Genomic DNA, 12956 nt, shown 5'->3' with positions numbered 1-12956 from the left:
ATTGCTAGTATATATAAACCACAAGTTTAGGAACTTGGCCATGATTTCTCTAACGGGACAGCATATTAAAGAGCTACTCAACACAGAGTTTTTTGGCAACATTATTATATAATCCATACTTAGCTCTTTTGGAACTCATTTAAATTCTAAACCTAAAAATGGTGGCACTCAGGAAAATCTACAGGTCTGAAAGCAGCTATTTCATTAGGCTAAAATAGCACAAGGTGGTCTGACATGAATTTCATTCAGGACTCTGAATACATTAGCACTTTTAATCTTTCCCACCTGCTATAAAATGCAAAATAATAACTTAAAAAAATTAACTCTCTAACCTTGCAAGTTTTAAAACACTAGAACATTTTATAACTCTAACTTTTCATCTTACAAGCAAATATTCATGGAAAAGATTTATTTTTCCTTTTTACAGTTATTTCTTATCATAATAGGATAACTCTTACAGTGAAAATTACCAGAGCTTTGCCTGAAGGAGTTCAGGGAATATTATTCAGAGATACTTGGGCACTTATTCTGGTATACACTTATTCTTACAAGTATTCCCTTTATGTGAAAGAAAAATAATTCTAATTAAAGTGTTCATTTTACCTTCTTTTGATGATTAAACATAATAGCAATATTTTTTGACATTCACAATATGAAATACACGCAGTAATCATTTTACTTTATCACATATAAAATGCCATAATATGTAACACTCACAATATTCAAAATATATATCTTAGACACAAAAGGAGGTATAATTCAAATGTTATACATTGTGTTGGATAATTAAATTCTTTTGTTAATGACTATTGAGCCAGCTATAAAACTACTGAGATAAAACTGTGATTCTCTAATCATTTTTTGTAACTAGTTGCTATTATAGATTCGTGGTTTTATTGTTCAATGTTTAAATTAAAATCTGCAGATATTTAATTTCATCATCTAGAAACTTTAACATCCTTTACAATTATTTCCAAATATAAAACAGAGATGATTCATCTACCTGTCTGAGACGTTCCAACATAACCAACAATTCTAATCCCAAGACTTTGTCCATCTTTTTTAATGAGTTCAACATCATAAGTTTCAAAAAGAGTAGAATTGTCCTGAAAAGAAAAATATTCTTATTACGTATAATGTTTAGTTATATAACTGTATGTATAAAAGCAATTTGTGAATGGTTTGTCAAGTATTTTCTGAAGACCTGCGGTACACAGAATTTTAAGATTGTCCCCATGACTTTTGATCCCTGATGTCATTCTTGTGTTTATGTCATGAAAAAGGGAAATTATCCAGGTGAGTCTAACCTAAGAAGGCATCCTTCAAAAGCAGAGCATTTTCTCCTGTTGATGGTAGAAAGGGATGTGAAAAAGATGTGAAGCATAAGGACTGGACCTGTGGTTCGAAGAAGGAGGCATCATGTGAGAAGGAATACAAAGGGCCTTAAAGAGCTGAAAGATGTCCTATGCTGGCAGACAGTAAAGAGAGACTTTGGTTCTACAGCTATAAGAAACTGTATTCCGCCAACAATATGACAGTTTGGAAATGAACCGTCCCTAGAGTACCTAGTACCCAGCCAGGCCAATATCTTGATTTAGCTTTTGTAAGAATCTAAGCAGAACCCAGTCAAGTTCACCAAGACTTCTGAGCTACAGAAGTTGGTCTAATTAAAGTGTTCATTTTACCTTCTTTTGATGATTAAACATAATAGCAATATTTTTTGACATTCACAATATGAAATACACGCAGTAATCATTTTACTTTATCACATATAAAATGCCATAATATGTAACACTCACAATATTCAAAATATATATCTTAGACACAAAAGGAGGTATAAACACAAAAGGAGGACCAACCATGGGTATTGCTTCAGGCCACTAAGTTTGTGATAATTTGTCACACAATGAAAAAAAATTAATACAATTGCTTAGAAAAAACTCACCATAAATTTGTATCTGAAAGAATTTAACGTAAAGAAAAAGAAACAAATGGAAGACTAATTACAGTAATAATTATTATGAGCAAAAAATGTTAACCTAAAACTTATCATTATTTGTCTTCTAATTAAAAATTTTCTGTAAAAAAGCAGTTCAGTTCAGTACAGTCACTCAGTGGTGTCCAACTCTTTGTGACCTCACAGACTGCAACACAACTAGCCTCCCTGTCCATCACCAACTCCCAGAGTTCACTCAAACTCATGTTCATTGAGTCGGTGATGCCATCCAACCATCTCATCCTTTGTTGTCCCCTTCTCCTCCCGCCTTCAATCTTTCCTAGTATCAGGGATTTTTCCAGTGAGTCAGTTCTTCACATTAGGTGGCCAAAGGATTAGAGTTTCAGCTTCAACATCCGTCTCTCCAATGAATATTCAGGACTGATCTCCTTTAGGATGGATTGGTTGGATCTCCTTGCAGTCCAAGGGACTCTCAAGAGTCTTCTCCAACACCACATTTCAAAAGCATCAATTCCTTGGCACTCAGCTTTCTTTATAGTCCAACTCTCACATCCATACATGACTACTGGAAAAACCATAACCTTGACTAGATGGACCTTTGTTGGCAAAGCAATGTCTCTTCTTTTGAATATGCTGTCTAGGTTGGTCATAACTTTCCTTCCAAGGAGTAAGTGTCTTTTAATTTCATGGCTGCAGTCACCATCTGCAGTGATTTTGGAGCCCCAAAAAATAAAGTCAGCCACTGTTTCCCCATCTATTTGCCAAAAAGTGATGGGACCAGATGTTATGATCTTAGTTTTCTGAATGTTGAGCTTTAAGCCAACATTTTCACTCTCCTCTTTCAGTTTCATCAAGAGGCCCTTTAGTTCTTCTTCACTTTCTGCCATAAGGGTGGTACCATCTGCATATCTGGGGTTATTGATATTTCTCCCAGCAATCTTGATTCCAGCTTGTGCTTCATCCAGCCCAGAATTTCACATGATGTACTGTGCTGGCGCTGCTGCTGCTGCTAAGTCACTTCAGTCGTGTCCAACTCTGTGGGACCCCATAGATGGCAGCCCACCTGCTTCCCCTGTCCCTGGGATTCTCCAGGCAAGAAAACTGGAGTGGGTTGCCATTTCCTTCTCCAGTGCATGAAAGTGAAAAGTGAAAGTGAAGTCGCTCAGTCGTGTCTGACTCTTAGTGACCCCATGGACTGCAGCCTACCAGGCTCCTCCATCCATGGGATTTTCCAGGCAAGAGTATGGGAGTGGACTGCCATTGCCTTCTCCTGATGTACTCTGCATATAAGTTAAATAAGCAGGGTGGCAATATACAGCCTTGACCTACTCCTTTCCCAATTTGGAACCAGTCTGTTGTTCCACATCTAGTTCTAACTGTTGCTTCCTGACCTGTATATAGATTTCTCAAGAGGCAGGTCAGGTGGTCTGGTATTCCCATCTCTTTAAGAATTTTCCACAATTTGTGGTGATCCACACAGTCAAAGGCTTTGGCATAGTCAATAATGCAGAAATAGATGTTTTTCTGGAACTCTCTTGTGTTTTCAATAATCCAGCAGATGTTGGCAATTGGATCTCTGGTTCTTCTGCCTTTTCTAAAACCAGCTTAAACTTCAAGGTGTCTAAAAACATAACACCTTGCTTTCAATTCAAACCTTTAACAATAAAAAGTAAATAATTGTTTGCATCAAATTTTCACTGACCACACAGCTACATTTGTCCCTCATTACAAAGTAGAAGTCTTCAGAGATCCAAAGTAATGGAGGGAAAAGAAAATGATTCTAACAAGTTTGGAGAAGAAATCAAAAGAAGAATATCTGTCAGAGATATTAGAATTATATATCTAATTCTATCACCTCGGACAGATTCTAATATCTCTGACAGAAAACTTCTTCTCATGTGCTTCCCATTAGGGAAAGCCTTTCCAGAAGACATCAAATGGTTCCTCAAATGAATATGAGAGGTGGCTTCCCACCCTCTTCTGCCATAATCACTTCTCTTTTCTTTCCTCTTTGTCCTGGCTCCTCCTTTTAAAAACTATTTCTTTCCTTTCACCTCATTATCTCCTGATTCAGAGCCTGTGATATGGTTGGAAAGAGCTTGAAATTGAAGGGTGAGGAGGCCAGATTAAGGTGTTCAAAAGCTACAGATTCTCAGTTTTAAGATAAATAAGTCCTAGGGATGTAAGGTCAGAGAAGGCAATGGCAACCCACTCCAGTACTCTTGACTGGAAAATCCCATGGACGAAGGAACCTGGTAGGCTGCAGTCCATGGGGTCACTAAGAGTTGGGCATGACTGAGCGACTTTACTTTCACTTTTCACTTTCATGCATTGGAGAAGGAAGTGGCAACCCACTCCAGTGTTCTTGCCTGGAGAATCCCAAGGACGGGGGAGCCTGGTGGGCTGCCATCTATGTGGTCGCACAGAGTCGGACACGACTGAAGCAACTTAGCAGCAGCAGCAGGGATGTAAGGTACAACATGATAAGTATAATTAGCATTGTATGTTATATATAAAAGTTGAGAGTAAATCCTTAGTTCTCATCACAAGAAAAATTTTTTTTCTACTTTTTTAATTGTGTACCTATACAGATAGAGATAATGGATGTTCACTAAACTTCCTGTGTGATGATTACTTCACGATGTATATAAATCAAATCACTATGCTGTACACCTTAAACTTATAAAGTGCTGTATGTCAATTATATCTCAGTAAGACTGGAAGAAAAAAACAAACAAAGCACTTAAAAGGGACCAGAAAGATCTAAATTCAAATCCCAGTTTGCAACTTACTACCTATACGACCAATAATAAGTTATTTGGACTCCCATCTTCTCATTTATTGAATGGATAAGACCTATCTTGCAGAATTCTTCCAAAGAATTCAGATGACTTGGATAAATCTAGGTGCTTGATAATGATTAATAATAATTATTATTATATAACAATTGTTAGCAATCAGAATATTATTATTATTAGTGTCTATTGCCCTTGACCTGGAGAAGGCAATGGCACCCCACTCTAGTACTCTTGCCTGGAAAATCCCATGGATGGAGGAGCCTGGTGGGCTACAGTCCATGGGGTCGCACAGAGTCGGACACGACTGAGCAACTTCACTTTCACTTTTCACTTTCATGTACTGGAGAAGGAAATGGCAACCCACTCCAGTATTCTTGCCTGGAGAATCCCAGGGATGGGGGAGCCTGGTGAGCTGGCGTCTATGGGGTCTCACAGAGTTGGACACGACTGAAGACACTTAGCAGCAGCAGTAGCAGCAGCAGCCCTTGGCCAGTTTGGTCTTATCAATGATAATACTCATACATTGACCAGTATTTACAGTTTCCCCTCCACTACCCTGGATATTTCTTTCCCAATCTAATGAAATAGGAATGGCAGATATTATTAGTCTCCAATTTACAGATAAGTAGTAGAGGCTCTGCTACTGCTGCTAAGTCGCTTCAGTCGTGTCCAACTCTGTGCGACCCCGTGGACTGCAGCCCACCAGGCTCCTCCATCCCTGGGATTCTCCAGGCAAGAGTACTGGAGTGGGTTGCCATTGCCTTCTCCTGTTGAAACCGTAACCCTGAGAAATGACAAAGAAGAAAATCAAACTTGTCTAGTGTCTCCAAGTTGGGCTCTCCTCTGCTTCATTGTTGAGCACTGAGACATGACCCACATTCACACGGCACTTGGAACTGAAAGCATTTCTAATCCGGCAATGTATCACACCCAGTACTGAATCTATGATGAAAGAATAATTTATATACTCACAGAACTAGGGCTCCTGTTGGCCACAGCAGGCAAAGCAACAGGCAAGGCTGCAGGAGTAGGAGGGGTTATGGAAATTTCACCAACTGGGTCTCTTGCAACAAGCATCCTGACAGAATTCCCACAGTTCCTTAGCACTTGCGCAACTTGCTCACTGGTCATTCCCTGCACATTTGTGCCACCAATCTTCAAGATGTGATCCCCTGTTTTGAGTCTTCCATCCTTTAATCCAAGAAAACAGAAAAACAAAATTATTCTGAGAAATCATTGATCTAATTTCACTCATTAATAACAATTCATCAGAAGGAGAAAGGAAGGAGGCCTTAAAACTAAAGTCTATTCCCCATGCTTCCTTTTTCCACCCTTCCTTTTCCCCAGTTTTGCAGAAACCTGTATGAAAGAAGGTGTTAGATCAAAATAATGAGTAGAAAACTATATGTTTTACTGTGAATTCTGCAGAAGGCACTAGAAGCTACTGCAAGCAAACAGAAGTTGTGAAACAGAAAGGCAATTCAATTCAGAACCACTTGGAAAGACTTAGAGAAAAGTAATAGATGCAAGGAGGAAATTATTATGGAAGAAGAAAAAACTAATTGCTGGATTTCTACTTTAAGCATTGATAATTTGATATTCTATTTTTACTAAGGCAACAAACATGAAATAAAATAACCAACTACTTGACAGTCAGTATTCATGAAAAATAAGGGTAAGATGCTTCTGTGAATAAATGATTCTTGAACAAAATTACGCCCTGAACACAGAATAAAGAATATGGAGATAAGTATTTGCATACTTGACTTGGACAAAGGACATTTCATGCTAAGTACATATTTAATAATTTCCTAAGCATTATTTTTTTTCCTATTTTACCTCAACTCAATTTAAAATGATGCAGATAATTTGCACCTGTCACTGAAAGTCAAACATTTTCTTCTTTCAGAAAAACAGGTGTCATACAGAATTCACAAGTGCAAAAACAATCATAATCAGATTGATAGGAAAGACACCAAAATGACAGCTAGCTTTTAAAGTCCGGCAGCCCCAAATACTGCATATTACTGATACTTTCTGATTAACATTCTCCTTTCATAGCCTATCTATTGTGGAAGGAAACTAAAAGGTATAGAATCCTTTTTGTTCTTTAACAGAAATCATAAATCAATGATAGCCAATAAATAGCTACGCCAAAATTCAAAGTCATAGCATGCTAATCACACATTCAAATATAAAAGTTTATTAACTCACAGATTCTTTCAAAAGAGAGAAAAAATTATGCATAAGGGCAAAGATAGTATGAAAGGCAAAAAATTAAAATAGCTGAGAAAGGGGTAATATACTATTACAGAGAAAACACAGTATCATTTATATATTTTTTTTAAGAAAAAAATACTTTAATTCAAGTTAGCATGTCCATGCTAAATTAGCATAATCCATAGCATTTATGGGTTTAAAAAATATTTATTACTCTGTATTATAAGCTCTCTGCTAGGTTGTTATACATGATAATTTCAATTCAAAAACTATTTGAAAATCTAAAGGATTTTAGGTCTGAGCCACAAAAGAAATAAATGTTTCTTCAAAAATTAAAAAATAACACTAAATACCTACCCAATTCAGAAAATGAAATTATTACCACTTTTGATTCCAAGCTATTTCTATCATTGGTCTTTAATTAAAAGGCAGCATGTCATTGGCAGAAAATAATGCTGCTGCTGCTGCTGCCCCTAAGTTGCTTCAGTCGTGTCCGACTCTGTGCGACCCCATGGACTACAGCCTACCAGGCTCCTCCGTCCATGGGATTTTCCAGGCAAGAGTACTGGAATGGGGTGCCATCGCCTTCTCTGAGAATATAATGACTTTATAAAATAAATGCTCTTTCCCTTAAGGAATTAAAGGAAGGTCCTAAGTATTGGGTGGCCAAAAAGTGCACACTGTTCTAAGTAAAAATAAAAGACATTTTAATTTTCACTAAGAATTTTACTGAACATATTCACTAACCAAATGAAAATTTTGGCCAAACCAAAATAAGTATGCCCACCTTATGCTACTCACATTTCCAAAGCCCTGGCCAATAATTTGAAGGATAGGGAAAATACCAGTTTATAGACATAGAGCAAAATTACTGGGAATAACCAACTGTTCAGGGGCCTCAAGCTGGGCCTTGATTATTCTTTACCATCTGAGCCACCAGGGAATGCTTGATTATTCTAGAAAGAAAATTCCTCACGTCCTCAATAGTTCACGCCCACTCTCTAATCCTTGGCTGGTCCCATTCCTTCTTAGCATTAAAAGTTGTGCATGCTTAGTTGCTCAGTCATGTTCGACTCTTTGCAACCCCATGGACTGTAGCCCACCAGGCTCCTCTGTCCAAGGGGATTCTCCAGGAGGGAATACTGGAGTGGGTTGCCATGCCCTCCCCCAGGGGATCTTCCCAGGCCAGGGATTGAACCCAGGTCTCCCACATTGCAGGTGGAATCTTTACCATCTGAGCCACCAGGGAAGTCCTTGAATACTGGAGTGGGCAGCCTATCCCTTCTCTAGGGGATCTTCCTGACAGGAATCAAACTGGGGTCTCCTGAATAGCAAGCAGACTCTTTACCAGCTGAGATACCAGGGAAGCCTAATATTAAAGGTTAATGGATAGCTATTATAACATGACTCATAATTGCCTGATACCAAAAAGTCAATAATTCATGACAACTTTTAAATAGGTTGTGCTCTACAAGTCACCTTTGGGAGAAAACAGGGTAACTCAATATATGTGATGTCCCTAGAATTCCTCCACAGCACATGAAAGACATTTCTGCAAAACAAAGAAGTTTTACACTGCCAATACCAATTAAAAAAAACACACACACACACACACTTCTAACTGCTGAAAATTTCTGAAATAGCTGAACAGAATCCTCAAAAGATGTATGTTTCAGGTACTGTGAATTTTGGAGAGTACCCTGGGACAATATCAAATAATTTTCCTATCCATGGAATTGATCCTAATAACATCCACTGATTGCTCATTGTAACTTGTTGTTCTTGTTTAGTCAATAAGCCCTGTCTGACTCTTTTGAGACCCCACCATGAACTGCAGCCTGTCGGGCTCCTCTGTCCATGGGATTTCCCAGGCAAAAGTACTGGTGTGGATTGCCATTTCCTTCTCCAGGGAATCTTTTTGACCCAAAGATCAAATTCACCTCTCCTGCACTAGTAGGTTCTTTATCAATGAGCCACCAAGGAAGCCCCCTCATTGTAACTATGTACCAATGAGCATTTCTAAAAAATTCATATAAATCAATATTTTTTCATTTCATTTACAACATTAGAGGCAGTAAACAGTAAAATGACAAGTAAAGGCACTGGAGTCAGACACATCTAAGTTTATCCTGGCACTACTTTGGTTAAGGTGTAGGGCCACAGATCAGTTACTGATCCTACATAAATCTCAGATCCTTCTTTAAGCAAGATGGGGATAAATTCCTCTCTCGTTGAGTTGTAAGCACTAAACTCAATACTACATGTCAAAAGCTTCAGCCTAGTGTCTTGCTTACAGCATTCTCAGATGCATCCATTTCTGATATTTCTGTAGACTCAGGTTTTCTTTGCCATATCCCCCAACTCTACCCCATACTGACTGATATGTACACAAAAGGAAATACAAGGGGCCATTTTATGAACTTTTTAAAATAAGAAACACTGACTTGCTTTTCTAACTTTCTGTTACACAAGTTTATAGCCTTTAAAGAAAGCATTTAGTATTAATTAATCCCTTTAGCAGAATGTAGGTATCACTTTACAATCAATCTCAACCACATCTAACTAAGGACCTAAGACATTCATACACCCTTACCATGAAGATTGCCATAGTCAACAGTGAGTATTAATAGTCAAAAGTATGAGTACATTTTAATGAAAAACAATATTCCCTTTAATAATTTTAAAGCCATAATCAGGCTACATAAGCAACAACTCTAAAGATTTAGCAACAAAACACAGAGTTAGTTGAAGAGATTTGATCTGCCATTTAGCTGGGATGAGGAGGAGAGGAAAGAGAATACTGCTCTGTCCTGTATATTTAGGTCTCACCATGGGCTTCCCTGGTAGTTCAGCTGGAAAGAATTTGCCTGCAGGGCAGAAGACCCTAATTTGATTCCTAGGTCAGGAAGATCCCCGGGAGAAGGGATAGACTGCCCACTCCGATATTCTTGGACTTCCCTGGTGACTCAGACAGTAAAGAATCTGCCTGCAATGCAGGAGATCTGGGTTCGATCCCTGGATTGAGAAGATCCCCTGGAGGAGGGCATGGTAACCCACTCCAGTACCCTTGCCTAGAGAATCCCCATGGACAGAGGAACCTGGTGGGCTACAGTTCATGGGGTCCCATAGAGTTGGACACGACTGAGGGATTAAAACCGCACAGCACATATTCCTTACATAAGAGAGCCAACAGCAATATTACTGTTACAGCTGGCAATTCCCTGATAGGCTTGACCAACCCTGGACAGGTGTACACAAGAAAATGAAAACACTGGGATCAACTCTGAGTAGGTAGATTTAAACAGTAAATCTGCCACATGTGGGCTCAATTCTGACTCTGCCATTTTTAAGTTGCGTGGCTTTGGGCAATTTCTTAAGTTTCCATATCTATAATTTGGTAATAAAATCTATGACTGGTTTAAGAATTATACAAGAATACTGTATATTAGGCAGACAACAAAGTCTAGCATAAAAACTCATGTCTACATTATGACTCTGATGCGCACATGACCACCCCATTCTGAAGACCTGAAACAGTGACAATCCCTTCCAGGAAAGGGTGAAAATCAGACCTGGGCTTTTATTAACAGTGCCACCAATGAAAAATCTGCACATCACATTCTCCTTATGAAAATCCATAATATACATCAGTATTTAATAGCTCAGATAATTCTTACAGTAAAGAAATCTACTTGATTTTGTTTAACTTGGTACTTTCTAAATTTCTTTGACCCTTTGTTCTTTAAAAATAACCACTTTGCATCTTGAAAAATGCTACTCTAGCAAATAAGTCTATTAAAATTGCTAAAGGAGGGGGACAACAGAGGATGAGATGGTTGGAATGGCATCACCAACTCGATGAACATAAGTTTGACTAAGCTTCAGGAGCTGGTGATGGACCCGGAAGCCTGGCACGCTGCAGTCCATGGGGTCTCAAAGAGTCAGACACAACTGAGCAGCTGAACTGAACTGAAAGGAGGGGGATTGAGTGGGAAAAGATGCCAAAATATTCTACAATATTTCATCTCAAAGTTGCTAAATTTTTCAAAAAAAAAAAAAAACCTTAAAGATTATTATTTGTTTTGTGCCACAGATGTGTTTTGAACACCCATAAAAAGACATTCTCAACCTTCTTGATCTCCTTTACACTCAAAAATAATTGGGGATGAAGGAATAGGGACTATAAAAGGGCATAGACCTTTGTGGGTGATGAATATGTTTATTATCTTGACTGTAGTGATAGATGGTACCATGATTACACTAAATGTGTCATCTTGGTTAAACTCTGGTGCCAAATTATACAAAAAGTTTTATTTTCTAAAACAAACAAAAACAAACAAAAAATTGTGAGAAAACCAGTATTCTTAAATTGTTACAAATCTCTTTAGTATCTGACTTGAAAGAAAACAGCTGAATTTTCATATTTGCTTCAGCATTCGGTGTGTTGCCATGTGTTGCTCTGGTTGAAGTATACAAAGAAAATCTGGCCTTTATCAGATATATATTTGGAAAATGGGAGAATATTTCCATAGCTCTTTCAGCCTAATTCTTTGATAACACACCAAAACTTGACAAGTGATGATTTCTTAAAGATTAGTTGCAATGAGGAATCTGAAACATGAACAAGTTTTCACATAATGTTTAATTAAAATCTATTCATCAATCTTGAATTATGAATAGATTTTTTTTTACCTGTATATTATTTTGCCATTCTAAACATTTATCTTCGGAAACTACTGACTCACAGCTACGCAGATCTTCTAAATACTGACATACGATCAATACATTATTTAATATTAAAAATCATATTCATTAATATCACTAAGATGTCTTCAAGAAAATTAGATACCGAAGGAACATTTTATGCAAAGATGGGCTCGATAAAGGACAGAAATGGTATGGACCTAACAGAAGCAGAAGATATTAAGAAGAGGTGGCAAGAATACACAGAAGAACTATACAAAAAAGGTCTTCACGACTCAGATAATCACGATGAGTGATCACTCACCTAGAGGCAGACATCCTGGAATGTGAAGTCAAGTGGGCCTTAGGAAGCATCACTATGAACAAAGCTAGTGGAGGTGATGGAATTCCAGTGGAGCTATTTCAAATCCTAAAAGATGATGCTGTGAAAGTGCTACACTCAATATGTCAACAAATTTGGAAAACTCAGCAGTGGCCACAGGACTGGAAAAGGTCAGTTTTCATTCCAATCCCAAGGAAAGGTAATGCCAAAGAATGCTCAAACTACCGCACAATTGCACTCATCTCACATGCTAGTAAAGTAATGCTCAAAATTCTCCAAGCCAGGCTTCAGCAAAATGTGAACTGTGAACTTCCAGATGCTCAAGCTGGCTTTAGGAAAGGCAGAGGAGCCAGAGATCAAATTGCTAACAACTGCTGGATCATGGAAAAAGCAAGAGAGTTCCAGAAAAACATCTATTTCTGCTTTATTGACTATGCCAAAGCCTTTGACTGTGTGGATCACAGTAAACTGTGGAAAATTCTGAAAGAGATGGGAATACCAGACCACCTGACCTGTCTCTTGAGAAACCTGCATACAGGTCAGGAAGCAACAGTTAGAACTGGACATGGAACAACAGACTGGTTCCAAATCGGGAAAGGAGTACATCAAGGCTGTGTATTGTCACCCTGCTTATTTAATTTATATACAGAGTACATCATGAGAAATGCTGGGCTGGAAGAACCACAAGCTGGAATCAAGATTGCTGGGAGAAATATCAATAACCTCAGATACGCAGATAACACCACCCTTATGGCAGAAAGTGAAGAACTAAAGAGCCTTTTGATGAAAGTGAAAGAGGAGAGTGAAAAAGTTGGCTTAAAGCTCCACATTCAGAAAACTAAGATCATGGCATCCAGTCCCATCACTTCATGGCAAATAGATGGGGAAACAGTGGAAACAGCATCAGACTTTATTTTTCGGGGCTCCAAAATCACTGCAGATGGTGACTGCAGCC

The 12956-nt window shown here is 38.2% G+C and overlaps 1 protein-coding gene across 6 annotated transcripts in view; it reads right to left on the bottom strand.

The window, feature by feature from the left end:
- Nucleotides 1-12956, bottom strand: part of PATJ (PATJ crumbs cell polarity complex component) — a 394842-nt gene that overhangs the window by 340275 nt on the left and 41611 nt on the right. For all 6 annotated transcript variants that reach the window (XM_069593029.1, XM_069593048.1, XM_069593038.1 and 3 more), the window contains exons 8-9: nt 5728-5946; nt 1004-1106 (exon numbers count right to left, since the gene is read on the bottom strand). In XM_069593029.1, coding sequence (XP_069449130.1) covers nt 1004-1106; nt 5728-5946 — 322 coding nt within the window. The remainder of the gene's footprint in view (nt 1-1003; nt 1107-5727; nt 5947-12956) is intronic.

The sequence above is a fragment of the Ovis canadensis genome, chromosome 1 (assembly GCF_042477335.2).
Source record: "Ovis canadensis isolate MfBH-ARS-UI-01 breed Bighorn chromosome 1, ARS-UI_OviCan_v2, whole genome shotgun sequence".
In the NCBI taxonomy this organism is placed as follows: Eukaryota; Metazoa; Chordata; class Mammalia; order Artiodactyla; family Bovidae; genus Ovis; species Ovis canadensis.
The sequence above is the reverse complement of the archived record's forward strand: the minus strand, read 5'-3'. Positions and strand labels throughout refer to the sequence as shown.